The sequence below is a fragment of the Anguilla anguilla genome, chromosome 12 (genome assembly GCF_013347855.1).
Source record: "Anguilla anguilla isolate fAngAng1 chromosome 12, fAngAng1.pri, whole genome shotgun sequence".
In the NCBI taxonomy this organism is placed as follows: domain Eukaryota; kingdom Metazoa; phylum Chordata; class Actinopteri; order Anguilliformes; family Anguillidae; genus Anguilla; species Anguilla anguilla.
In genome coordinates, this window is record NC_049212.1 from 41,968,614 (window position 1) to 41,995,686 (window position 27,073).

Sequence of the window (27,073 nt, forward strand, 5' to 3'; positions counted from 1 at the left end):
CAGTAGTTTTTTGGGCGGCATGCAGAAGAGTACATATAAATGTACTAATAATTTTAAAAAGTGTGTGTTGCATCATTTCAGCTTATGTATGTGCATACTTTTTTTTTTTTTTGCATACTAAAAAAAATTGGAGTTCCAAACAACAGCAAGATGTATTGTGTTCTTCCACATTTAGGAAGAGGTTTTGTTCCGTGATTGCAGGTGCAAGCATGTTCACATCGGTGATTATGTGTGAACAGTATAAATCATGGTCAAGGAAACTAGAGCAGTAAGCATTTTCGACTTCCAGAACAAAAGGTTGTCCGATGCCAGTGCTACTGTCTCTGGGGCGTTATGACTGGAGGATTTCACTCTGGAGAACTGCAGGGTGGCTGGTTTTCGTTTTAAAATTCGTCAGCAACCTTTTCAGACCCAATGAAGCTGGTGAGATGAGTTCACTGTGTGATCAACTGCTTTCATTTAAAAGTTGAACGCAAGAGTGAATACTATACCTTTGGATTAAAGGTGTGGAGTGCTGCTGCTGTTAGCTCAAGGGTGTCAGACTCCAGTCCTGGAGGGCCGCAGTGTCTGCAGGGTTAACTCCAGTCCTGGAGGGCTGCAGTGTCTGCAGGTTTAACTCCAGACCTGGAGAGCCGCAGTGTCTGCAGATTTAACTCCAGTCCTGGAGGGACGCAGTGTCTGCAGATTTAACTCCAGTCCTGGAGGGTCGCAGTGTCTGCAGGTTTAACTCCAGTCCTGGAGGGCCGCAGTGTCTGCAGATTTAACTCCAGTTCTGGAGGGCCACTGCGTCTGCAGGTTTAACTCCAGTCCTGGAGGGGGCGCTGTGTCTGCGGGTTTAACTCCAGTCCTGGAGGGGGCGCTGTGTCTGCAGGTTTAACTTGGAAACAAGGTGTATAGGCTCGTTATCCAATCAATGAGTACCTTGAATTCCAGGAACACCAAAAAAACCAGCAGAAACCATGAACCCCCCGAATAAGCATTGGAGGTGCCATTGTTAGATATGGTGTCCCAGTCCCCCTAGTGGGCAAAATGGGAGGTGCACCCCGCCAGTGTCTCATCAGTCAAAATCAGCCTGATGCTGTGAAATCCCCACATTAATTAAGACTCTTCTCTTCAATCAGCACTTCCTCGCTTATCTCCCAGCGTCCTTGGCGGGTTGCCTGGGCAACACGCTGCCTCTCCCCTGGCGCATGGCGTGCGGCAGGAATCCGCGGAATCTGCCGGAAGATAAAAGCTCCGCTCGCAGGCCGCTGGCAGAACGAGCCGTTTTTATTTTAAAAAAGAGGACAGAGACGGATGTGAAAGCACCTTCACGAGTTTCTGCACTGCGAGCGCTTTAATGGGAATGTGACGGCAGGAAGGTCAGTCAGCAGCTCTGCATGGTCCTGCTGGTGGCTGCAGACTCTGAGTCTCCCTCACAGTCACTGTGTGTGTGTGTGTGTGTGTGTGAGAGAGATGTGCAGACATGGAGTGCATTGAATGGATCTTGGGAATATGATTTTTTTTATCTTGAAGAAAGCAGCCACACTTCAATGACCTTCTAGACAGGTCCTGTTTTTGGATGATTCATTGGGGGCTGGTTCCGGAGGGTGACCTCTCCTCAGCCAATCAGAGACCAGATTTATGACCAGAACAATGTCAAATTACAGTGGTGCGGAGCTTGCGTGCGGGGTCTCCATGCATATCGGCACCTTAAAGTTTTGGGGTTGGGGGGGCGGGGGGGTGACGTTTGAGCTCTCTGCATCTCGTGCGTGAAGGAAAGACTGGTACTAATGCGCCCCCTGGTGGTGTGTCTCTGCCAGGAACTGGTGCCAGTACACCGTGTCGAAGACGGTGTCCTGCCAGATGCACAACGGCACGGAGAAGCTGGTGCAGAGGCTGCTTCACAGCTGCCGATGGCCGGGACCCTGTGCCAACCTCATCAGGTACATTACCACCAAGTCCCCACGTACACCACACACCTTTCCCACCAAGTCCCCACATACACCACACACCTTTCCCACCAAGTCCCCACATACACCATACACATTTACCACCAAGTCCCCACATACACCTTTACCACCAAGTCCCCACATACACCTTTCCCACTGAGTCCTCACATACACCTTTACCACCAAGTCCCCACATACACCTTTCCCACAGAGTCCCCACATACACCTTTACCACCAAGTCCCCACGTACACCTTTACCACAGAGTCCCCACGTACACCTTTACCACAGAGTCCCCACATACACCTTTACCACAGAGTCCCCACATACACCACATACCTTTACCACAGAGTCCCCACATACACCACATACCTTTACCACCAAGTCCCCACGTACACCTTTACCACAGAGTCCCCACATACACCACATACCTTTACCACCAAGTCCCCACGTACACCTTTACCACAGAGTCCCCACATACACCACATACCTTTACCACAGAGTCCCCACATACACCACACACCTTTACCACCAAGTCCCCACATACACCATACACCTTTTCCACAGAGTCCCCACATACACCATACACCTTTACCACAGAGTCCCCACATACACACACCACATTCTCAGCCCCATGACCCAACTCCCTTCCAATCTGAGTCATTACATTTTTACACAGTTTTTTCATGCAGTCCATTTTACAGATTCATCATTATAGGACAGACAAAACTCTGTCTCTCTCAGACATAACAGCACACAGCTGGGGAGTCTCTTTTTTCTTCTTTTGGGTTGAAAGCTGTGTCACAAATGCTTAGCCTGTAGCACTTGAATGTATGAATGAATATGCTTAATAAGAAAGTCATGCAGAACATGTGCTGTGCTCAGTTGTGTGACAAAGATGTTGGAGTACGGTCAGGGGCGATAGACTGTGTGTGTTCGTGGGGGTGGGAGAGTGGGGGTGGGGGAGGGTGTGGGGGGGTGTATCTAATGTGAAAAATGTTCTCGGAGGGCCACAGAGCAGGGACTTCAAAGAGCCGCCGCTCTCTGCCAAACTCCGGGCCACGTCGCCCGATAAGACCTTAATTCCACATCCTGAGTTCAGCGGGAGCATGGCCGCCGTCGCAGAGGGCCGAAGTGCTTTGTTCAGGCGAGCCCTCGCCCCCGTCCTCAGTCACAGCGCTAACGGCCGTCCCAGTGAGACGCGTTTACCGCTCGCTGTTGCCACTGCCGGTTTACAGGGGCGTGGTCTACGGGGGCGTGGCCTGCGGGCCCCCAGAAGGGCGTGTTCAGCAGCCATGCGAGCCCCGATGTCAGGAACCAAAGCTTCTTTCTGTGAAGTCGTTACATTACATTACAGGCATTTGGCAGACGCTCTTATCCAGAGCGACGTACAACAAAGTGTGTAAGTTACAGTCAGGACAGTGTAGGAACTCCCTGTGCAACAAGAAGCGCTTCACCAATGAAAGTGGAGGTTTTTTGCAATCGCTCTGGGCCAGCGGGAAAATCACTGAAGCCCAACACAAGTGTGTGCCTCGGTCTCTCTCCACACGCTGGGGTTCTGTCCTGGTTTAAGTGCCCTCAGATCAGCCGGACACGATGCACACGTCAAGCCCTACCTGGCCTCAGCTGTGAGCGCCTCTCTATCTGTTCAGGAAGGACATGTGCTTTGTTCCGAAACAACGCTTGCTCAAGAACACTAAACTGCAAACTCAGCAGCGTGAAGCGTTTACGCTGAGAGCTTAGCTGTCTCTGTCTGTCTCTGACGGGGCTGTTCGCTGTGTCGCAGACACACAGCACGCACACCTCCACGTCTTATTCTTATTTCCGCTTGGCAAGTCCAGGCATCTACAGCCATTCCATCATTCAAGTTGTATTGATTTGAAAAATGACTGTGACATCCGTTTTATTTATTTGTTTATTTCTAGTTGTATCTTGTCTTTGGCACTCAGCCCAGTCTTATGGAGGGACGTGATGAAACCGTAATGAAGGTGTTGCTTTGCTCTGAAGTCTGCGATTCACCTGCACAAGGTCTTAATCAACACCTCAAACCTGTACCTAGGACCGCAAGAGTAGAGAGAGCTGTACCCAGACCTGCAATATAAATGCAGCATCTAAACTGTGTGGTTTGTGATTGCCCCTGCCCCCTGTGATTGCCCCAGCCCCTAGTGATTGCCCCTGCTCCCTGTGATTGACCCTGCACCCTGTGATTGACCCCGCCCCCTGTGATTGCCCCAGCCCCTAGTGATTGACCCTGCACCATGTGATTGACCCCGCCCCCTGTGTCAGTTACAGGACTGTGATGAGACCCACCTACAGGGTGGTGTACCGCCAGGTGACGGCCCTGGAGTGGCGCTGCTGTCCCGGCTTCCTGGGGGACAACTGCAGTCAGGGTGAGTCACACTAGTTCAGCCAATCAGCTCGCCAGCTCACATCTAACCGACCAATCAGAGAGCTGCCATGTAGTACACTCTTTGGTTGCCCTTGTCTAGTTAGTCAATGGTGTAAAGTTTGGTTTGCTTAACCATAACGAGCAGCGAAAATGAAACAACCTAAGGACAGGTATGTGAGGGGAGAGGGTACCTGTCTATGAGCCATGTTGTTTTTAGAATGGAGAAGGGCCGATGTGGGGCAGGTTTCTGTTTTAGCCCAGCACTATGATACCTGATTAAACTAAGTAACTATTATTCATGGTCATCAATCAAGAGCATCTTGCTCCAGAGTATCTGGGAAGTTTGTCAGATTGGCTTCCCTGTAATCTTATTGGTCCTGCTTAGTGTCCCTCTCACCCCACCTCCCTCTCTGTGCCGTTCAGGGTCAGAGTTTAGAGGTCAGAGGTCAGGGAGTATCCATTTTAGGGGGCTGAAATTTAATCTGAAAGTCGAAACCTCCAGCTGAGTCTGGTTCCTCCCGGGGTTTCCTCCTGCATGTCGCCCAGCGAGGCTTTCCTGCCCCTGTCACCTGGGCTGGCTTTGCAGGGGTTTTAGGCCAGAGTTCAAACTCTTAATAAAATGTGTGATATAAGTTTAGATCTGGTTGCCACCAAAAATTTACAGTTAGAGCAGTGGCTTTTCACTACCGTGTGTACGTGGTTCTGGATTAGAGCGTCTGCAAGTGACTGCAGTCTTTTGGGAAGTCAAGTGGTGAAAAAATCGATTTCCATTATATTTGTGCCATTTTATGCAAGAGCATTTCTTAGCATTCAAAAGGCTAAGCAGCACAAAGCATTTCATAGAGAGCATTATGGGAAATGAAGTCCAGGGCCTGAGATTTTCAAATGTGTTTGAGTAGCGCCACACTCCACTTCCCAGAAGTGGTGGGGTGTTAATATCGGTGGGATGGTCCTGCTGTTCTGAGCAGCTGACCACCGAAGTGTACGCATTGGTAGAATTTTCTGTTTTGATATATGTACAAAGTTTGAAACTTGCTTTGCGTAACAGGAGAATATTCATCCTGTGTCTCCAGACTTTCTGAAACTAGTGTATTTTCTCTTGTTCTGTCATAAGACATGGTGCCTGTTCCCATTCAGTCCTTATGGTGACATAAACTCCGTCCTCATCGGCCTGAAAGCAGTCAAATCTGCTGCACATTAACGACTGTTACTGACACCGCGGCCTGTGTCGAGTCAGATAATGAGTCTGTCCTTAACGTTTGACTCGCACGTGTGCTTGCATATGGATGTGATGGAGGGGACTGTTCACCCGAAGCGTCTGGGGGGTGAAGGGGTGGGGGGTGGGGGGGGGGCGCAGGGAACTCAGGCTTCAGTCAGTAATCTGCAGCCTGTTAAAGCGTGTGCTCACAGAGACGTGCAGAAACAGCTCTCTCTTTCTTTATCTCTTTTTCTCTCTGTCTCCCTCTCTTTTTTTCTGTCTGTCATTTGCTCTTTTTCACTTTCTTTTCCCCTCTTTCTTAATTTCTAACTCTCTCTCTATTTTTTACTGTTCTTACTCTTTCGTTCTTTCGCTGACATTCCTCTCTTTGTTTCTTGGTCTTTCACTTTGTCTTTTTCTCTCTCTTTCACTTTTCCTTTTTCTCTTCTTTTGTTGTCTCTTTCTCCCTCTCTCCATCTGTCTCAGACTAGAGAGGTCCCTGCTATCCCTGAGTTACCCCTGTGTTTAGGCTATAGTCTGCATACGGTCTTATCTACATTCAGCTCCAGACCTCTGTGGAGACACTGAGGAGCATGAGCATACATGCCTGTCCTCCCACAGAATCTTTACACCAGAAAGAACAAGATTTATAGTCATGTTAGATATAAAGAAACCAAACACACACACCCATACACAAAAACATGCATCTTCATGCACACACACCCACACACACACTCAGTGCACCTGCACTTTTGAAAAAGAGGTCATCTGTTCCTAATGCAGCATATCCTCTACCCTAACCCCCACCCCCTAACCCTAACCCCCAACCCCCATAACCCTAACCCCCAACCCCCATAACCCTAACCCCCTCCCCAAATGTTTCCCTGATGCACTTGACAGCCCCATGACCTGCACGCACAGTCAGGGACACGTGAGATTTTGTGCTTCGACCATTTGCGAAACGCAGATTCCCCAGTAGGAATCTCAGTGTAAAGGCACCCTAAAATGGCTGAGGTACAGCTATCTCTCTGTGGGGATAGCACTCCTGCCAAACTCCCCCCCCCTCCTCCTGATTTCTCCTCTGTGAAAGAAATGAGATCATCGCAGGATTAGGCACTCCCCCCCCCCCCCCCCCCCCCCCCCCACTTATAATGGTTTCCATTGACAGCGATGTTGTGTTGATGGAAACCAGTTTCTGCTGCTGGGTCAGGATTTTGGCTAAACCCCCTTTCAGGCTCTTAAGCTTTGGTCACACGGGCGTTCCAGACCTGGGCGGTACTGTTCCCCGGTCCCGGCGTGTGGGTCGACGGTCCCGTCCCATAACCGCTGTGGGGCGACCGCAGAGAGGGTTTGGGCTCTGCAGTGCGGTACTGAACCTGGGCCAGGAGGGATTTCAGCAGGCCGTTTTTCAGTGTCTCACCACACACCAGCGCCCCCTCTGGTCAGGAGGCCACACAGCACCTGCCCGTGAAGCCTCCTCCCCCACTGCTGCCGAGCATCACATTACATCACAGCTTATCCACTCTTATCCAGAGCAACTTACACAACATTTTACATTGCATTTATAATGCTCAAGGGCACTATGGCCATGTCCTACCCGGCAATCGAACCTGTGACCTTTAGGTTACAAGACCAGGTCCTTACCCATTATACTACACTGAGCAGAGAGCGGCACTGGCCTGAGGAGAGTGGGCGCTTTCTTATTTGTATTTTTAAGAAAGAGAGGCAGTCAGCGGCTGGGCCCGGACAGCTGTCTGCACCAATCGGTGAAGCTTCTGCTTTCATCGCCTCTGAAGGCAGACAGAGACAGCTGCTTCAGTCCAGAGCTCCAACCCCACAGCACAACCCTGAGAAGCCCTCAGACAGGGAGCGCATTGAGCGAAATAAAAATAAAATATACACATCACTCTGTGTGTTGGTCAGCTGTCAGTGTACGGGGAAAAAAATTAAACATCGTGTTGTGAGGGCGTGTTTTATGAACTATGGTGTGTGTCTGTAAAGTAGGGGGGAATTATTTGGGGGGGGGGCGGAGGGGAGGTGAGAGTGATGGGACTGCAGCAGCAGCACTGTAAAATAGTGGGCCTGTTTCTCTGAGGTTGCAGGTTTTATTCCCAGGTGGAGCCATTCTATCACTGAGCGATGTACAGCTCCTGCCCTGCATCAGTAATTACCCAGCTGTGTGAGTGGGTTGCATGTGAAGATATGAGCTCTGAGAGTCGGTCTGGGTAAGAGCTCTGGTGTTAAACCGTGAGAAACACAAATGTGTGCGGTTAACGTGTGCGGGTAATGTTGTGTGATTAATTTGTGCGGTTGATGTGTGCGGGTAATGTTGTGTGATTAATTTGTGCGGTTAATGTGTGTGGTTAATGTGTGCGGGTAATGTTGTGTGATTAATGTGTGTGGTTGATGTGTGCGGGTAATGTTGTGTGATTAATGTGTGCGGTTGTTGTGTGCGGTTTGTATGCGGTTGTTGTGTGCGGTTTATGTGTGTGGTTAATGTGTGCGGTTGATGTGTGTGGTTAATGTGTGCGGGTAATGTTGTGTGATTAATGTGTGTGGTTGATGTGTGCGGGTAATGTTGTGTGATTAATGTGTGCGGTTGTTGTGTGCGGTTTATGTGTGTGGTTAATGTGTGCGGTTAATGGCACAGAGCTGGCTGGGGTCTGGACAGGCTGTGATGGCCTCAGATTTAACACACAAACCAGGGGCAGTAAATATCTCCAGCTACTGGACGCTGTTCCACAAGCTGTCCTCATCGCCCAGGGTAACACATGGCAACAGCATGGTCTCCCATCACGTCTCCATAGCAACGGCATGGTCTTCCCCACGTTTCCCAAGCTGAACTGTACATCGGACGTGAGGCTTCGTGCCCAGTGTGAAGTCACACTCACTAAGCGGAACAAGCCCATCAGTCACAGTGTTCACTTTCATAAACAGCTTTGTAAGCCCACCCTGAGTTTCCCAAAAAGACTTTCAGAGGAAATACTGCACTCTACCCTACTGCCCCTACTGCCCCTCTACCCTACTGCCCCTGCTGCCCCACTACCCTTCTGCCCCTGCTGCCCCACTACCCTACTGCCCCCCTGCATATGCCAATTTCTTTAGTGCTGTCTGTTTTATGTATTTTTCAACAAGCAAACTCTTCTCGATTGTGGTTAATTAAGGAGAGAAGGAAGGGGTGATTTGATTGAGGCTTTCAAATTCATAAAGGAGATCAACAAAGTGAACGATAAGAGATTCTTCAGGTTGAGTTCTGTTAATAGAACGAGGGGACATAAATGGAAATTGGCAAAAGGTAAACTTTGTACACATTTTGGAAGAATTTTTTTCATGCACAGTGGTCAACGTGCCAGGTCACGTAGTAGAGGCAGACATTTTGATTTTCAAGACCAGGCTTGATACGGTGTTAGATAATATCTAGCCTGTAATCAGAGCACTAGGTGCAGTTTAGTCAGGAAAATGGCAAACATTGTTGGGCTGAATGGCCTGTTCTTGTCATTAAATGTTATGTTATGTTCATACACTTTCTTTTTACGCAGTCTGTGATCATGTCAAACTTCACCTATAGGCCCATTGTACAGAGAAAAAGGGGTTTTACTGGTGTCTGTAGGGTGCAGTAAATGGTGTCTGTAGGGTGCAGTAAATGGTGTCTGTAGGGTGCGGTAAATGGTGTCTGTAGGGTGCAGTAAATGGTGTCTGTAGGGTGCAGTAAATGGTGTCTGTAGGGTGCAGTAAATGGTGTCTGTAGGGTGCAGTAAATGGTGCTGTAGGGTGCGGTAAATGGTGTCTGTAGGGTGTGGTAAATGGTGTCTGTAGGGTGCAGTAAATGGTGTCTGTAGGGTGCAGTAAATGGTGTCTGTAGGGTGCGGTAAATGGTGATGTGAGGCACGTGTGCGGCTGGATTTTTACCCACATCCCAATGCCTGGGTGTGTGAGAGCCGTGTCCCATTCAGGGGATTCTGTTTCAGCAGCTGGGGGGGGGGGGGGGGTGGTGGGGTGTGTGAGGGGCGGGGTCGACGGTATGACCACTCTTGGCTCGTGTACTCCCAGAGCACACAGGGCTTTGGCTGGCAGGGGTTAAGGGGGGGGGGGGGGGGGGGGGGGGCGGAGGCGGAGGGGCAGGGGCAGGGGTGTTCTCATAGAACACAGCACACTGGGCTTTGGCTGGCAGGGGTTGGGGGGGGGGGCGGAGGGGCAGGGGTGTTCTCATGGAACACAGCACACTGGGTTTGGCTGATAAGCTCCATGAAAACAGATTTCCCACCCTGGCTCAGCGTCTGATCACTTCCTCTCTCTGGCACAGCTGTAGCACAGGGCTAGAGAGTCTTCACCTGGGGTGTGTCTGTGTGTCTGTGTGTCTGTGTGTGTGTGTGTGTGTGTCTGTATGTCTGTATGCATGTGTGTGTGTGTGTGTGTCTGTGTGCATGTGTGTGCGTATGTGTGTGTGTGCGTGTGGTGTGTGTGTATGTGTGCGTGTGTGTACATGCAGAGTTGCAGTGGTGATGAAGATGTTACCCAGTTCACACAGATGGGATACTGACACATCGCTTCTGTTTATTAAAATATTTAGACAGATACTCATTCACTTCACTCTCTCTGTGGTTCCCCTCTCTTGTGTTGGGGTCTTTTCTATGGGTGGGGCCAGGACACATTTACAGATATGCAGGGGGTAACCCCCCCATTAGGGAGTGTGTGGAAGAAGCTGACTATTTGCAGGGAGATGAGTGCTACCCTTTTCCTGATACTCGCATTCCTTCCTTATTCCAAAACCAGTGACTGAATTTACAAAATTATGTTTTTTTTCACATTTGCAAGGTTTCCTCACCACTGTTCCAAAAAGACTTTTATTAAGTTGGCAGGGGGTAATTGCTCTTCCGCATTTGCACACATTTTCACGCATTTCGGCAAATATCTTAGTTGTTGGCACTTCGAATATTGCAGTTTATTTTTTAAACCTTGGGACCTTGTCTTAATAGTTTGTGCAGGAACCCTCAAATGACTGTCAGTGTCTCCAAGGTGGACCATTCACAGAAAAGAGGTGTTTAGACAACTTGAGAAGCTGTTAGTATGAATTTTTTTGATGTGTTGTAAGGCCAAATGAAATCTCTTCGGCTATTAAAAACATCCTCAGACACACACAGGTCTGCTTGCTCAGTGTGGGTGGAACTGCAATAGTTACCTGAAAATAAACCAGTTGTGTTTTACGTTAATGCTTGCCCTTTTTTTCTTTGAGTGATCAGATATTGCATGAGCTGCCTTGTTAGGATGTTTTCATACCCTGTTGGGCAGACTAATCGGTCTGTAACTGTGAGGTTCTGCTGTAACTCCGGTGTGGAGAGGTGAAGCTTCGCTTGTGTCTGTCAGAACACAGTCCCGAAAGAATGGCCCTGAAGCAGGGGTGTCCAACTTTATTCAAAAAGGGTTGCACCCGCTCGGATGAGACAGCCCCTGGCCTAAAACCCTGTCCTTTCTCAACTTTATCGGCCCCCTAGTACCGAAGATCTTTAGTCCTTTAGCCCATTTTGCTTGTGACTGATGCTGCTGCTCCAGCAGATTACTGGCTGTGTACAGGGTCCATTTCAGACCAAAGTAGGGGAGGGAGGGATGAATACAAACAAAGTCAATTCGCATGAAAGAAACAAACCAGCATATTTTGGCTGTTTGCTTAACCTTTGCAAACGTATACATGGATTTTTCCCTCATGGTTAAAGTGTTGGGAAAATCACATCCATATGGAGGGGGCTGACCCTGCCCCCCCCCCCAGAGGAAACCTGCCAAACAGGGGGACAGAGGGGAGGGAGGGCAGTCTATGAGGGAGCTCTGATACACCCCAACTGAGCTTCGAGGGAGGAGGGGGGGTAAGGAGGGTGAGAGAGAGATAGAATGAGTGAGTGAAAGTCTCAGATGTGTGTATGTGTGTGTGTGGACTCCAACCTGCTTGGTTGTGGGGCAGTTGTAGTGTGCTAGCAGTGGGCAGCATTGCAACGAGGGGGGTGGGGGGGGGTGTAGGTGTTGCTGGGGGATGTTGGGTGATTGGGGGGGGGTGTCCTGCTCACACACACAAGTCTAATATGTTCCAGATGAGATGGCTCCCCCCCCACTCCTGCTCTCCCCCCTCCTCTTCTTCTCCCCTTACAGTCACAGGAGTCCACTGTTCCTTCCTGATCCGCTGGGGGCTGGGGGCTGGGGAGTGGGGGGGGGGCAGAATGAGCTCACAGTCTGTGCACAGACAGCCTCCCCTGTCTGGTGCATCTGAAAAACCACATCTCCATTTCAGTTGCACCAAAACTGCTACAGAGCGTAATGAGATTCTTTGACTCTGTATTCAGGACAAACAGACGATGTGTTCCCTTGAACATAACGGAGACAAGATCTTTCACAAACCCCCAGTGGAGTGCTCTCCCTGCTCGGCACCCCTCCCTGCTCGGGACCCCTCCCTGCTCTGTTTATTTATCAAACTCAGTGGGAGGCGAGAGTGTCGGGACGTCCCGCGGAAAGACGCCCGTCGTGTCCCACCGCACCCAGCCGTCCCGCACCACACCGCCCGTCCCACCGCACCCAGCGGTCCTGCACCACACCACCCGTCCCACCGCACCCAGCCGTCCTGCACCACACCGCCCGTCCCACCGCACCCAGCCGTCCTGCACCACACCACCCGTCCCACCGCACCCAGCCGTCCCGCACCACACCGCCCAGCCGCCCCGGAGCTCGCAACAACCAATCAAAGACAAAATCACGTCCCTACGACATTTTACAACTCGCTAAAATAATAAAAATAAAGTAAAACAGCGGTTGCGTTCGCGGTGTGCCCAGCAGGGCTGAACAGCGGCGGGGCGCCCCAGCGTGTCCCGTGGAGGTTTGGCTCGGCCGGCGGCGTGTTCAGGCCACCCATGTGACCCGAGCGGAAGCCTAACGAGGCCCTGCGCGGTGGGAGGTCCTACCATAGACCAGAGCAAAGGTCAGAGGTCAGAGGATGGGCTTCTCTCCCTTTCGTGTCTGGTGTATGTACTTTCATTCGCCTCGTCCCTTACGGTGTGGAGATCAGCTGATTCTGCACTGAAACAGGTCCGTAAAGGAGCTGGGCTGCCTGCGGGGGTTCACTGTGTGTCCATAACAGCCACCTGCTGATCCACACATTATTACCATGAGTGTAACTAACCCATTAACCAGCTATTACCTGGTTATTCACTACCCATTAACCAGCCGCTAACCGTCACTCAAGACTGCGCATGTAGGTCATTATTCAGTCCCTGGAGAAATCTGGACGAATGACGAATGCCAATCTTCTCTTCAGCTCATCAGATGGGTTCTTTTGGGCCAGAATCTTTCCTACAACACAGTGTCCCTAACCAACTGTGCCAAGCGGCCATCTTTACAGCATTTCCACAATCAGGCTGGGGACTCCTGTGCCAAGCATCCATCTTTAAGGCATGCTCTCACACCTGATATGTGCCTCCTTGGCGTTGACGTCATGCCTTGTTGAAAGATGGCTGCTAGCCTTCATATTTTGGTAAAAAGCTGCCTGCTTTCTCAGAGTTAGCTTCCAGGGAGTTTATCCTTCCTCTGTCTCCCTCAGGCTGCTGTATGGGGGCGTTTAGGGTGGATATGCAGGGAAATCTGTGAAATGGGGGTAGTGTGTTCAGCCCTCTCTCCCTAAAGCTTGGGAAAGAACAGAATCTAACCCTTCTGCTCTCTATCCCCTTTCCCTCTCAGACCCATCTACTCCCCCATTAACCCCCCCCCCCCCACCCCACGCTAGCACACCCCCCCCCCCCCCACCCCACGCTAGCACACCCCGCCCCCCCCATCCCACACTAGCGCACCCCGCCCCCCAAGTCCACACCAGCTTGTCTGAAATCTGGAGTTTTGCTGTCCTCAGCACAATGAAGGGCTGCTGATTATAGAGCCTCCTGTTAGCTGGCTGTTTTAGTCCGACTTCAGTACCATTACTGCCCCATTACCGCCCTGTAACTGCCCCATTACCGCCCTGTAACTGCCCCATTACTGCCCCCTTACTGCCCCGTTACTGCCCCATTACTGCATTGCAACTGGCCCATTATTACAGAAACGGCGACTCAGTGAAAAGACACACGCTCCTCCGGAGTGGGACTGCTCAGCGCCCCCCCCCACCCCCCCACTCAGCCCCCCCCAGCACCACTCTCTGAGAGTAGGCACAGGGTGAAGGAGAGCGTGGGCGTGGAAGGAGGCTGCTCAACCCCAACCACCCAGCCCCCCCCCCCCCCCCCCCCAGCGCCTCCCCAGTGTGACGGGAGAACAGCTGGGAACAGCTGGCCTCAGCCATCAGTCTGCAGGCTGTCGAAGCCTGGGCCAATTTTTTAAGGTCTCATTTTTGTGGTGAACCCACGTCATGCTGGGCTCAGGTCTGAATCAGACCACTCTCTCACCCCTGCCCCCCCCCCCCACCCCCTTCCCTCACCAAAAAAAGGTTGTACATACTCAGATATTCAGGTGGGAGAAAAGTCAGTGAAGGATCTCCTGCAAACAGGGCTTCTCCCTTTGAATCACCCGATGTGGGTTGATCTTACGGTCATACTGGCTTTCATGCAGAATCCCTGCTGGACATGTTGAATTTGCCTTTGTTTGATGGGAGGAAGTTAAGTGTAACGATATAGTAGTAATAGTAGTGATGGTAGTTGCAGAAGTAGAACAAGTCTCAGTCTGTCATCAGCCCCCCCCCCCCCCCCCCACACTGATGCTGCATGTGACCCCAGCCTGGTGGGGGTTGTGCTGAGGAGTGCTTGTGTGGGGGTGCTTGAGTTTAGGTGCTATGGAGACCTGTTTCTGCGGCGCATGTGTTTCTCCCACGCTTGTCTGTCTGCCTGCCTCTCTGCCTCTCTGCCTGTCTGCCTGTCTGCCTGTCTGCCTGTCTGTCTGCCTGTCTGCCTGTCTGCCTCTCTGCCTGCCTGCCTGCCTGTCTGTCTGCCTGCCTGCCTGTCTGCCTATCTGCCTGTCTGCCTGTCTGTCTACCTGCCTGCCTGTCTGTCTGCCTGCCTATCTGCCTGCCTGCCTGCCTATCTGCCTGTCTGTCTGTCTGTCTGCCTGCCTGTCTGCCTGCCTGCCTGCCTGCCTGCCTGCCTGCCTGCCTGTCTGCCTGCCTGCCTGCCTGTCTGCCTGTCTGTCTGTCTGTCTGTCTGTCTGTCTGTCTGTCTGTCTGTCTGTCTGTCTGTCTGTCTGCCTGCCTGCCTGCCTGTCTGTCTGTCTGTCTGCCTGCCTGCCTGCCTGCCTGCCTGTCTGTCTGCCTGTCTGCCTGTCTGCCTCTCTGTCTGTCTGTCTGCCTGCCTGCCTGCCTGCCTGTCTGTCTGTCTGCCTGCCTGCCTGCCTGCCTGTCTGTCTGTCTGCCAACCTGTCTGTCCGTCTGTGTGTCTGTGCGTGCATGCATGTGTGCATGCTTGGAGATGGAACTTTGAATGTGAAGAACACAAAGCAGAGTGTCTGGTGGGCCTGTAGAATGTGTGGCTGCTCTATGCAGAGATCGCTCCTCAGCTCTTTCAGCAGCATAGCAAAGTATTCTGTTCTGTCTGTCTGCCCCAGCAGATACAAAGTGTGTATCGAAACGTTGAATTCCTCACTAAAATACTTTGTGTGTGTATTTTTGTTTTGTTTTTCTATTCGTGTAATTAAAGTAATTTTCGAGCGGATATCCTGTCTCCACCCATGGATGGAGAGTTCCCCTCTGGGGCGGGTTATTATTATTATGGCACGGCAAATTCCTTCCGTTTACAGTCGACGCCCATGCTCAGATTAGCCATTCGGGAGAGTTTAGGGCCTGGAATTGGGCTTCTGTCTAAAGCGGTTCCACACAAAGTCGCATGATTACCTGCCACAGGTGAGCTCGCTGCAGACCAATCACAGGCTGTGTCTCTAGTTTAAAAATCAGAAGTACAGTTCGTCCCAAACTCAGAGATCTGCCTCACAGGTGGAGTATTCAGCATCGCAGGTTTTTAGTCTGTTCAGTTTCTCACATTTCACTTTCACTTGAAGACAAACAGGCTAATCATTATCCTGGTGTCTTTTTTAAATGTAAATCCAAATATATTAAATAATAAGGCGATTATATCCTACTAATTATAAGAACACACATACCAGGAACTGCTCCTTGCATAACTTGACCAACTGGTATTTTGAACGGAAGTGATTAAAAATGTGCAAACGCAGTTCCACACTCGCAAACGCCCCAAGTCCAGAATGTACCAGAAAAGTCCCTGCGGTAAAAACCACAGCCGCTCTGGACTAAAAGCGCACGTCCTGCGGTCTGCGACGTTTCAGTCGCTCGTTGTTTTTCTCCTGCTTCGGCCCCATGTGACGGGGCTGCAATCAGACCTCGCTTTCTGCTCTTTTATCAGGAGAAACCTTGTGGAGAGGAGTGGGGGGGGGGGGGCGGGGGGGGGTCGGGCTGGGATGCAGTGCGGTGGCCAGTGTGGGTTTTATTTTAAAACCTGTGAAAATCACACCTCATGGTGTGAGCGTATGCATTTTATCAACCTGCACTGAGACTACTGATCACCTGCAGGCCTGAGAAATGTATCCTGTTCTCTCTTTGCTCTGCTCTCTGCCCTGGCGCACAGCTGGAGAAATGCATCCTGTTCTCTCTTTGCTCTGCTCTCTGCCCTGGCGCACAGCTGGAGAAATGCATCCTGTTCTCTCTTTGCTCTGCTCTCTGCCCTGGCGCACAGCTGGAGAAATGCATCCTGGTCTCTCTCTGCTCTGCTCTCTGCCCTGGCGCACAGCTGGAGAAATGCACCCTGTTCTCTCTTTGCTCTGCTCTCTACCCTGGCGCATATCAGGACTCCCAAGTTTCCCATCCCTGTTATTCATTTAATATCAGGCCATTCAGTGACTCCTAAATACGCCGTTTAAGTTTCAGAGTTAAATCAGATCTGGGTTCATTTTATTCTGATGGAGTTCATGTGATCCCTGTTGGACTTGGTGTTGGTTGGATGGATACCCGTTTAAACTCTGAGCAGAATTAGCACTGAATATTTCCCTGTGTTTAAAGCTTCTTATCTCTCTCTCTCTCTCTCTGTTTCTATCTGTCCATCTCTGTCTCTATCTCCAGAGTGTATGAACTGCAGCAGCTATGCTGACATGAGCAACAGACTGAACGTTATTGAGTCCAAAGTGAGTACTGTAATAACATCAAAATAAGCTGAGCTCAAATAATGAGCTCAAATTTAAGTGCAATTTATTGTGTTCGACTATTAAAGATAACTGGACCAGCCTGCATGTGAGACCTGACTGGTTCCAGACCCGTGTAACATGTCATGAAATGCTTTAACAGTGAATTTCCTGCTGATAACTAATAGTCAGTTAATTGTTATCACTTGAAAAGAAAAAGGATATTTTCTTAAGACTGTTAAGACTGCATCTTCTTTCGTGGGATTATACATTTTGATTAATGAAATCCTTCGTTGAAAATTCTGTAGGAGTTTTATTTGTTCAAAAATGTCCTGCAACTTAAAGAGTTGAAGTAATACAAGTGCGCAATTGACTCTGGGTCTGCTCTGTGTAAAGTTCCTGCAGGCTGGTGGGATGTGATTGGCTCTCATCGCAGAAAGCTAAACTCGTCTGCTCTGATTGGTTCTAGATTCTACTGCTGGAAGAGGCGGGGCCTCCACCTTCATCAGCCAATGGCCTGCCAGAAGGATCGACAGATAACGAGGTGGACACGCCCAATCCCACGCCCCTCTCCCCTCCCGCTGTAGGGCTCCCAGGTGTGTGAGCCACTGGCTCCCTTACACAACAGGCATATATTTCTGTATATATGGAGATGCAAAATATTGCCGTTCTTGATTAACCATTTTTTTGTCACCATGAAAGGTTGTTCTGATAGGGTAAGTGTTTTTAAATGCTGAAAACACTATCAGGCTTTGCACAAACACAGATCTATTTGTGATAAAACAAACTTATTTAAAATCTACAATTATTTAATGAATGATATTAGAAATTTATTTCTAAATACACCAAATATTTCTCAATGAGATGTGTCTTAATCTAACAACAGAATGTATTATTCAGCTGAAATGACAACACTTTGAAATGTATTGTCAAAGAAATTCGGAGTGCCTCAGTACATGCTATGCGTTTTTGAATATATGGCAGTGTGTGTTCATTATCTTTGGACTTTCAGAAGTCTGAAGCTCCCAAAAGCGTGAGGAATGGAAACTGATTCATACCGTCTAGAGACACTTTTCACTGTTTTATTTCCCTCCCCAGCTGCATTATCCACATGCAGTCTGTGGCTCTCCCACCTTTAAAGACGTTAAGTGGATCATTACTCAGCCAGCCTGTGTGGGAGGGTGTGGGGTTTGGGCTGTGTGGGGGGTGTGTGGGTTTGGGCTGTGTGGGCGGGGGGGGGGTTTGGGCTGTGGGGGGTTAAGGGGTTTAGACTGTGTGGGGGGGGTGTGGGTTTGGGCTGTGTGTGTGTGGGGGTGGGGGGGTTTAGACTGTGTGGGAGGGTGTGGGGTTTGGGCTGTGTGTGTGTGGGGGGGGGGGGGGGTGTGGGTTTGGGCTGTGTGTGTGTGGGGGGTGTGCACTTTGGGGATCAGTGTGCGTATGTGGATAGCTGTATGCTGGGCTCAGAACAGGCTTGAGCTCTTCTAGCAGTGAGGACTGAACCCTGACCAGGGCAGATTCTGCTCAGCTGCCAGGCGGTCAGATTCAGGAGAGTCTAGTCTTACCCATTCCTCAGGCACAGGCCACTTTATAAAATCAGTTCCGTTCTCCTTTTGCACGTACCGCTTACGATTTTATTTGCCTAGCACCTGCCCTCGTCCAGAGCAACATACAAAGTTTGCATATGATATATATGCATGTCATGTGTTCACACAGTTGGTTATATATGCTGAAACAATCCAGGTTGGTTGTCTTTTTTCAGCAGTGCAATGGCTGTTCCCCTCCTGAGATTTGAACTGGTAACCTCTGAGTTATTAACATGATTCCTGAGCTGCTGTGCCACACTGTCACTGGGGCCCCTTTTTCTGTGCTGGGGGGGTTTATTGTTCACTGTTTTCCTTCAGGGGTTAGGGGCCCCCCAGGCCCAAGGGGCCCCCCAGGGACGCCGGGGTCGTCCGGCCCCCCAGGACCTGCTGGAGAGACTGGACCCATTGGGAAGCCAGGGCCCATGGGATCTCCAGGTGACCCCCCCCCCCCCTTACACATTCATAGAATCCTGCTTTTCATCAGTCCCGATTGCTCCTATCGATTATGTGTTCCTGTGTAAGATGTGTCTATATGTTTATATGTTTCTGTGTGTTTATATGTTTCCGTGTAAGAAGCACTTATATGTTTATATGTTTCTGTGTGTTTCTGGGGTCACAGGCCCGAAAGGGGAGATGGGGTTTCCTGGAGAGACGGGCCTGCCTGGGCCCCCCGGCCCCCCCGGCCCCCCAGGGCCCCTCCCTGCCTTCCCCCTGCGGGGCGATGTGTTTGGGCTGACGGAGCGGAAACAGGGTGAGCACCCCCCCTTTGGCCCACCCCTGACCCTTATAAACAGTCACAGGGTTTATATGGATGTGCTGGAGCCAATGGGGGCAGAGAGCTCTGTGGTGGAGCAGAGAGCTCTGTGGTGGAGCAGAGAGCTCTGTGGAGGAGCAGAGAGCTCTGTGGAGGAGCAGCAGAGAGCTCTGTGGAGGAGCAGAGAGCTCTGTGGAGGAGCAGAGAGCTCTGTAGTGGAGCAGAGAGCTCTGTGGAGGAGCAAAGAGCTCTGTGGAGGAGCAGAGAGCTCTGTGGTGGAGCAGAGAGCTCTGTGGTGGAGCAGAGAGCTCTGTGGTGGAGCAGATAGCTCTGTGGAGGAGCAGAGAGCTCTGTGGAGGAGCAGAGAGCTCTGTAGTGGAGCAGAGAGCTCTGTGGAGGAGCAGAGAGCTCTGTGGTGGAGCAGAGAGCTCTGTGGTGGAGCAGAGAGCTCTGTGGAGGAGCAGAGAGCTCTGGGGAGGAGCAGAGAGCTCTGTGGTGGAGCAGAGAGCTCTGTGGAGGAGCAGAGAGCTCTGTGGAGGAGCAGCAGAGAGCTCTGTGGTGGAGCAGAGAGCTCTGGGGAGGAGCAGAGAGCTCTGTGGAGGAGCAGAGGGCTCTGTAGAGGAGCAGAGAGCTCTGTAGAGGAGCAGAGAGCTCTGTGGAGGAGCAGAGAGCTCTGTGGTGGAGCAGAGAGCTCTGTAGAGGAGCAGAGAGCTCTGTAGAGGAGCAGCAGAGAGCTCTGTGGTGGAGCAGCAGGAGCCTCTGTGAGGCTGCGTTCATTCTCACTGGTCTGTATCTCTTCAGGGAAAGCTGCAGTTTCTGATATCTACATCCTGAGCTCGATACAAACTATTTGCTAAGCACTGAGCTGGACTAACGTTTGGGCTGCAGCGGGCTGCTGGAATAGAACTGTTCGGGTCCTTGGGGTCGAATGACCGGGCAGTGTTTCTGCCACGGGACGGGGGGAGAGGGTGAGAGCGGCGGTTACGCCTCAGGTCCAGAAAGCGACGGCCCGTTTGCCGTTTGGGGCGACGCGGTTAGCCTCGCTAGCGCCTGACCTTTCTGCTGTGGGGGAACACGTCCATTCTGTTCTCCCTCTGGGTCAAAACATATTTACGTCTGAAGACAGTCTGCTTTTCTGTTTCCTGTTTCCTGTTTTCCTGGTTGATTCAAGGCTCCTGTCTTATGGTTCTGCTTTGACATTCCAAAAATATAACCACCCTTCTTTTGTGGCACAAGACGGTGTGATCCGTTTTCTCCCTGTCCAGACTTTGGACATTGCGATTACAATTTATATTTTCATTTTAACTCAGATATTTTTATGGTGTTTTTCTCTCTCCCCTGGGTCCTGTCAGCTATGGCTTTGTAAGGCCTGAGTCAGACCTGAGGGAGTGTTTCATCCAACTATGTGAGACTAGAGCTGTCTCATGGCATGTACGAAATGTTTATTTATCCTTAAAAGGAATTTTTAAAAAATCAGTTGTGTAATTAAACTCATTTGTGTACTTATAAATTATACCAGCACCAATGAGACTTCCAAGAATATCTTTCTTACAGCATTGGGTTTTGTGGGAAGGAACCTCACCGGTACTGCAATGTGTACACTGTACTTCTGCAAGTCCACCACCAGAGGGAGACACGCGCCCTCTCTTGCAGAAGCCAGGGTAGGGAAGCTGTGTCCAATCAGGAGGCTGGCTGTGTCAGGGCTTCCACCGTACGGGTACGGTCGGCCTCCTGTAAATCAGACCCAATTTGTAGCCTGTCAGCACTGCTGTCTGGTTCTGGAAGCCAAAGGCTGCCCCTCGGGCCGAGAAACCGGCTCGGTGAGACGAGGGGAGAGGTACGGTGGCGGGGTTTGGAAATCAGAGCAGCGGTGCTGGTGAGGGGTGCTGCGAGCGCACCGCAGGAACACCCAAATGAGTTCCAGAGGGACGCGTCCCGCTACTGAGAGCTCTGCAGCTGCCCCCCGATGTTCTGCCCAAACCGCGAGACTCTCATCCAGGACCGTGAGAAGAGAGGAAAAGGCTGCTCTGCACTGCCTGACTCTTTCCTCCTCGTCCCCGTAATATTATAACATAATCCCTGCTTTAATATACACACCGCATTCACAGGACAGCACCAATACCCTTCTTTTAGGACCCCTATTGGTAAAGTATACCGTGGGCAGGGAGAGAGAGGCACTCATAACAGCCTTGGGGGGGATGGTCCATTCGTTTTCTTTACTGGATTTGCTGGGACTTGTGCAAGGCTTTGGGGAGGCGGTGCTGGCAGACATCACGTTTCGTCTGAAGCTGTGAGTCCCCTGACCCTGATTGGCAGGAGGTGGCTCTGCATGACTGGGCTGGATTCAGACAGAGGGCTTTCTGGTGTGGCTGAAAGTGTGTGCTTTTACACCAGGGATTTCAAATCCTGGAGGAGTCTGCCAGTTTAACTCCAGTCCTGGAGGGCCGCAGTGTCTGCAGGTTTAACTCCAGTCCTGGAGGGCCGCAGTGTCTGCAGGTTTAACTCCAGTCCTGGAGGGCCGCAGAGTCTGCAGGTTTAACTCCAGTCCTGGAGGGCCGCAGTGTCTGCAGGTTTAACTCCAGTCCTGGAGGGCCGCAGCGTCTGCAGGTTTAACTCCAGTCCTGGAGAGTCGCAGTGTCTATAGTTTGAAAAATATCAGTATTTTTCATACTTTTACCATACATTTCTAGCATTGTTTCTGTGCTTAATAGATGAGGACAGTCCCCTTCCTTCTTCTCTACCTGCATCTGTAAACCGACAAGCCACACCTGGCTCCCCCGGCCCCCCCGGCCCCCCTGGCCCACCTGGACACACAGGTAAGCAGTGTGTGGAGAGAGAGAGACTCACACACACATCCCTGATATTACTCAATAATGGGAATCACTCAATAACAATCAGAACTTCGAAATGCTTTAAACTCCAATGGAATTCCTGCAGATTTGCCAATATTTTTAAAAAGCAACATTATTTGGAAAATTCTACTTGTGTGTAATTTTTACATTTTGGTGCATTTGTAATATGTCAGAAAACTTTTCAAGTATTAGCAGGAACATTTCCAATTTTTACTTTTAAAATATTACAGCATTTTAAATGGATTATCAGCACACCTGGCAAAAATGAGACTTCACCTGATTGCCTGATTTCTGGGGTGGGGGGTGTGTGTAAGCTCACCCACTGACATGCTTTTCTCTGGGGGGGGGGGGGGGCGGTGTGTAAGCTCACCCACTGACATGCTTTTCTCTGGGGGGGGTTGGTTTTTTGTAGGTCCCCCAGGCCCAATGGGACCCCCTGGGGCCCCTGGCACTCCTGGACAGGAAGTGAGTAAAATGCGGTTGCACTTCCTGTCGTTTTGCTTTGGGCTTCCGTGTAACACTCAGAGATCTGCGGTCCCCTCTCTGCCTCCTGCCTCTGACCCAAACTGTGTGTGTGTGTGTGTGTGTGTGTGTGTGTGCGTGTGTGTGTGCGTGTGCGTGTGCGTGCGTGCGTGCGTGTGCGTGTGTGTGTGTGTGTGTGTGTGTGTGTGTGTGTGTGTGTGTGCGCGTGTGTGTGTGTGTGTGTGTGCGTGTGTGCATGCATGTGTGTGTGTGTGTGTGTTTGCTCGTGCGTGCGTGTGTGCGTGTGTGTGTGCGTGTGTGTGTGCGCGTGTGTGCGCGCGCGCGCGTGTGTGTGTGTGTGTGTGTGTGTGCGTGTGTGCATGCATGTGTGTGTGTGTGTGTGTGTGTGTGTGTGCGTGTGTGCATGCATGTGTGTGTGTGTGTGTGTGTGTCGCAGGCGCAGAGAGGCCCTTCTGGGAAGACCGGGGACCCGGGACCCAAGGGAGACGATGGGGAAAGGGTGAGGCTGCGTTCGCTCGGTCTGCTCGTGACGTCACGCCAGTGTCACCCTCACCCGCTGGAGTCACGTGATCAACGGAGACGCCACACGCAGTGTCGCTAGGCAACTCTGCCTCAGCTAGTGACCGTTGCAGCGGCACCCAGCGCTGGCGTTTGAGTCTGCGTGCTGTGCCCCTCACCAACACAGGCAGGAAGCTCCGCTGTTCTTCTGGAAGCTTCTGAGAGCTCGCACTGGGGAACAGGGGTTCGAGGAGGCGGGGTTTCCGCCCTGACGGGGGGAATGTTTTACTGGATTTATCGAGTTACTGACTCATTTTCAGCCTCATAACGGAAAAAAGGTCCCGTGTCCTTATTTTGACCACTGTTTGGGACGATAGGCTCTCCCGAAATGAGCAAGTGGGAGGGCACTGTCCCCCTGGTGAGGACAGGATGGGGGGATGGGGGGATGGGGGGGGGGGGGTCAGATAAAGGTTATAAAGGAGTCAGATGAGCCCCCACCATGGGGGATAGGGGGGATGGGGGGGAGGGGGCTATGCTAATGTACATCTAAAACCTCACGCATCACAGTGAAAAAATCAAAATGTAGCCGGACGGACACCCTCTGACCCCCTGGGAACAGCCAAAAAGAGGAAGTGAGCGGTGACCCCGAGATTTGGGGAGGTCCCCGTAATTCAGAAAGCAGATCCGGACCCTCCGACCTGTAATGGGACGGGCGGGCGGGGGTGGGGGCTGTGAAATCAAAGGAAATTTGAGGGGGTAACATGAGTGACCGTGTGATCCTGCCGGTCCTGTCTGCAGCCCCCGTCTGAGTGCTGACCCGGGGTCACCGTCTGAACTTTACAGATAAGAGCACGACTGTCCCGTCCTGCCAGACGCCGGTCAAATTATTACTTTAAAAGCTTTAACCCCTTTTTTATAGACACTAGTAAAATGCTCGTACTTTTAAGTCTTATTTTCCTGTGTATGTTCGGCATCAAATGCTTCCTTTATGTGATCTTTCATATTCCTCTATTTTCTTTTTGGTTTTGTTGGGAATTTGCAGGAGGTTCGACAGGAGTGCTATAAAATTTTATATCTAAAGAGTTTTTATTTTTAAAACAGTAAAAAGGTTGCTTTACAGCAAGCAACAAAAAGAAGATGGCAAAATAATCAAACAGAGCAGACATGATTGCATACATCGAACACACTAGGGTGTCATTGGGCAAGAGCTAGTCTATGAGATGATGTTTTGTTTTTAAAAGTGATTTAAAAGGTGACCCTGAGTTTGGCAGTCTAACTCCCTCAGACGGGACATTCCAAAGCTTGGGGGCGCTGATGGAGGGGCCCGCTCACCCCCCTCTGTCCCGAGAGCAGTAAATGTGTGACAGGTGCTTCTGTCTCACGCAGGGCCCCCCGGGACTGACCGGAGAGCAAGGTCAGCCGGTGAGTATGCTCTCAGGAGCCTGACCTCTTTCACTGGCGTCGGTTTGCAGACTGTTTCTCCCAGAGGAGGTTAATGCCGTAGATAAAATTTCAGTGGTGTCAGAGTAGGCATTATTAAGCAGCACTGCCAAGCTGTTATATTCTGGATGGCTACACTGATGCTTTCCACTTTAAGTCACCCTTTGTCTGAGTGCCAGTGATGTAATGCAATGTAATGTCTATTTACGGTTGTACCCTTTCCTATGAGACATTATGTGTGTGTGTTTACTGTGTTGTGTGTGTGTGTTTGTGCCTACTGTGTTTTGTGTGTGTGTGTGTGTGTCTGCTTACTGTGTTTTGTGTGTGTGTGTGTGTGTGTTTACTGTGTCCCTGAAACTGTCTGTGCTCCTGTTTGCAGGGTACCCCAGGCCCTAAGGGGGATCCAGGAGAGAGTTATTCAGAGGTGGGTGATTTAAAGACCTGCTTCTGGGGAAGATCATTCCAGAGCTTAGGAGCACTGGGGTTAAATGTGTTTCTGTAGCAAGCGCCACTTCTGTGATGTCACTCTGTTGTGCTAGAGGAAGTGATGTCATCACGTTGTGCTGTGTTGCTGAGGCGCTCATAGGAAATGGAGTTCTGTAGCCGAGTGCTTTTCTCTGCCGCAGGGTGAGGGTGTGCAGCAGCTGAGGGAGGCGCTGAAGATCCTGGCTGAGCGGGTCCTCATCCTGGAGCACATGATCGGCATCCATGGTGAGAGAGACACCTCTGTCTCAGCCTTTTGCACACATACACGCACATGCTCACACACACACACACACACATACATGCACAAGCGCATACACACGCTCAAGAAACGGCAGAACAAGAATGATTTTCAGATTCTCTCTCTCTCTCTCTCTCTCTCTCTCTCTCTCTGCAGAAAGCCCAGTGGAACCTGGCTCTGGATTAGGCGTTCTGGGTGACCCCACCCCCTCACCTGTGGTGAAGATTAAAAGGGCGGAGCCAGTGGACCCCCCTTCCCTGCTCCAGGGAGCTAGAAACCTGATTGGACAGAACCGAGAGAGGCGGAGCGACAATTAATGCATCGTGGCCAACAGGGGTGCTGAATGCACATGTGACTGAGCTGTGATTGGCCAGAGGCTGATGCTATGGGGGCTTCCGGGGGCTGGAACAGACAGGGCGGGGCTGCATGTCTGACTCTGGGGTTGGGTGTTTGTGATTCGTCACCAGGCTGGTCAGGTGACCAGAAATTCCCCCTCTCCAGGCTGAGCTTGATTTCCTCCACCCTGGAAAGCACATGCATTAAAGATTAAACTTCTCTTTTTTACCCTAATATGGCTGCAGTAATAAGATAAATAGCAGTTTGCTTATAGCTCGTGCACTTCATGTTTTTTTTATTGGCCCACGGTTTGTCTCAGAGTCCCGGCAGCTTTAGACAGATCCAGCGGTTCCCTAACTCCAGTTAATAAGCAGCATATGTTTGCGTTTTGTGATGTTCGCTTCGATAAGCTGTTCCCAGCATGCTCTCCCGTTGACGTTTGTGAAGTGATGACAGGAAGTCCTCCCTGCGCAGGTTATGCCGCTGACCTGCGGGACACACGTCCCTGACTCACCTGCTCTCACTGAGGAGCACGCAGTGAACTCCCGCGACTTCATCTTCAAACCACACTCTTCCTCAGCTGAGGTTCGTTTCAGGAGCACGGCTTCTAATCACGTTTCCGTGCCCACCAGTCGTGAGGGATTGCTCTTAGCACTGGACTGAAACAACTTCAGCTGGAGATTTCTGAGTAATCTCCTCACATTCTCTCTTTTAGGAATTATCACGTCAATCATGGTTGTCATGGGAACTCTCAGACAACCAGCAGGTAGCACAGGTGGAGCTTTGGATAGCTTTCTTAGCTTTTTTAAAAAATCTTTCATTCATAAAAATCATATTTAACAAAAACAGCATATTTTACAAACATAGCATTAAATGTATAAGTCCAATATAATATACGTTTATATGAAGGGAAATTAAAGTCCTTGGGACTGAGATTTTGTCCTTGCTGACGTTTAGGAACACTTGGTACATTGTATTATAATTCTTAGTGACCAAGCTGTAGTGTTTTTTTTTAGAAGAAACATTAAGTATTTTAACTATTTTATTTCTGAATGATTGATTTTAAAAAATCATTTAAGTAAAAAATCTTGAACTTGGAGCAAAAATGAACTTGAACATAAAATATTGTACACCTGTATTATTTACATAAATTAATTTTGATCTAAGTGTGCTGGCAGTGCACAGGGAAAGAGCATTACATATTAAATACTTATTTTTTATTATTTTTTATTTTTATTTTATTAGTTCAAGCTCTGTTCCCCAGTGTCAGACATTGTGTTATGAACATGCCGTGTGAACAGCCTGTGCATTTGTGGCAGTTATTCGAAACCATCCAATGATATTTGAGCTTAAGTAATGGAATGCAGTTCCCCTTCCTGCACTGCAGGGGGCAGCGACAGTCCAACTGCTGTCTCCGTCCACACTGGCCTGGCTTCAGCAGAGCATTCTTGTATTAATCCTAGCGATTGCAGACACGCCCCCCGCCCCTCAACGTTCCTGCCAGTCAATCATCACTTCTTCAACGCTAGAGCCCTCCTGTCCACAGAGCATACTGTTCCTACTGTCCCTGAATGCTAATTTCATCATTTATTTCTCCTTCTATTTACAGCAGACGCTTCCAAATATGACATTTTTTTTAAAAAAACACTAAGGATAAATAGCCTGACTATAAAGGGAATGAATTGGTGGAAAGAAATCTCTATATCTGAAACTGTATTTTTTTTAGAAACGTATTCCTGCTCAGACCATGA

The 27,073-nt window shown here is 50.3% G+C and overlaps 1 protein-coding gene across 3 annotated transcripts in view; it reads left to right on the plus strand.

Moving 5' to 3' along the window:
- The window catches only part of LOC118209273 (collagen alpha-1(XXVI) chain-like), a 28,218-nt gene extending 1,172 nt beyond the window's left edge, over nt 1-27,046 (plus strand). The window contains exons 2-14 of one of the 3 annotated variants that reach the window (XM_035384482.1): nt 1,803-1,925; nt 4,216-4,319; nt 16,594-16,655; nt 17,122-17,248; nt 18,554-18,670; nt 18,855-18,986; nt 21,701-21,805; nt 22,254-22,306; nt 22,761-22,823; nt 24,209-24,244; nt 24,642-24,686; nt 24,889-24,973; nt 25,143-27,046. In XM_035384482.1, coding sequence (XP_035240373.1) covers nt 1,803-1,925; nt 4,216-4,319; nt 16,594-16,655; nt 17,122-17,248; nt 18,554-18,670; nt 18,855-18,986; nt 21,701-21,805; nt 22,254-22,306; nt 22,761-22,823; nt 24,209-24,244; nt 24,642-24,686; nt 24,889-24,973; nt 25,143-25,303 — 1,213 coding nt within the window. In that variant the 3' untranslated portion in view covers nt 25,304-27,046. The remainder of the gene's footprint in view (nt 1-1,802; nt 1,926-4,215; nt 4,320-16,593; nt 16,656-17,121; nt 17,249-18,553; nt 18,671-18,854; nt 18,987-21,700; nt 21,806-22,253; nt 22,307-22,760; nt 22,824-24,208; nt 24,245-24,641; nt 24,687-24,888; nt 24,974-25,142) is intronic. The other 2 variants (XM_035384483.1, XM_035384484.1) reach the window with 2 other exon arrangements.
- The last annotated feature ends 27 nt before the right edge of the window (nt 27,047-27,073 follow it).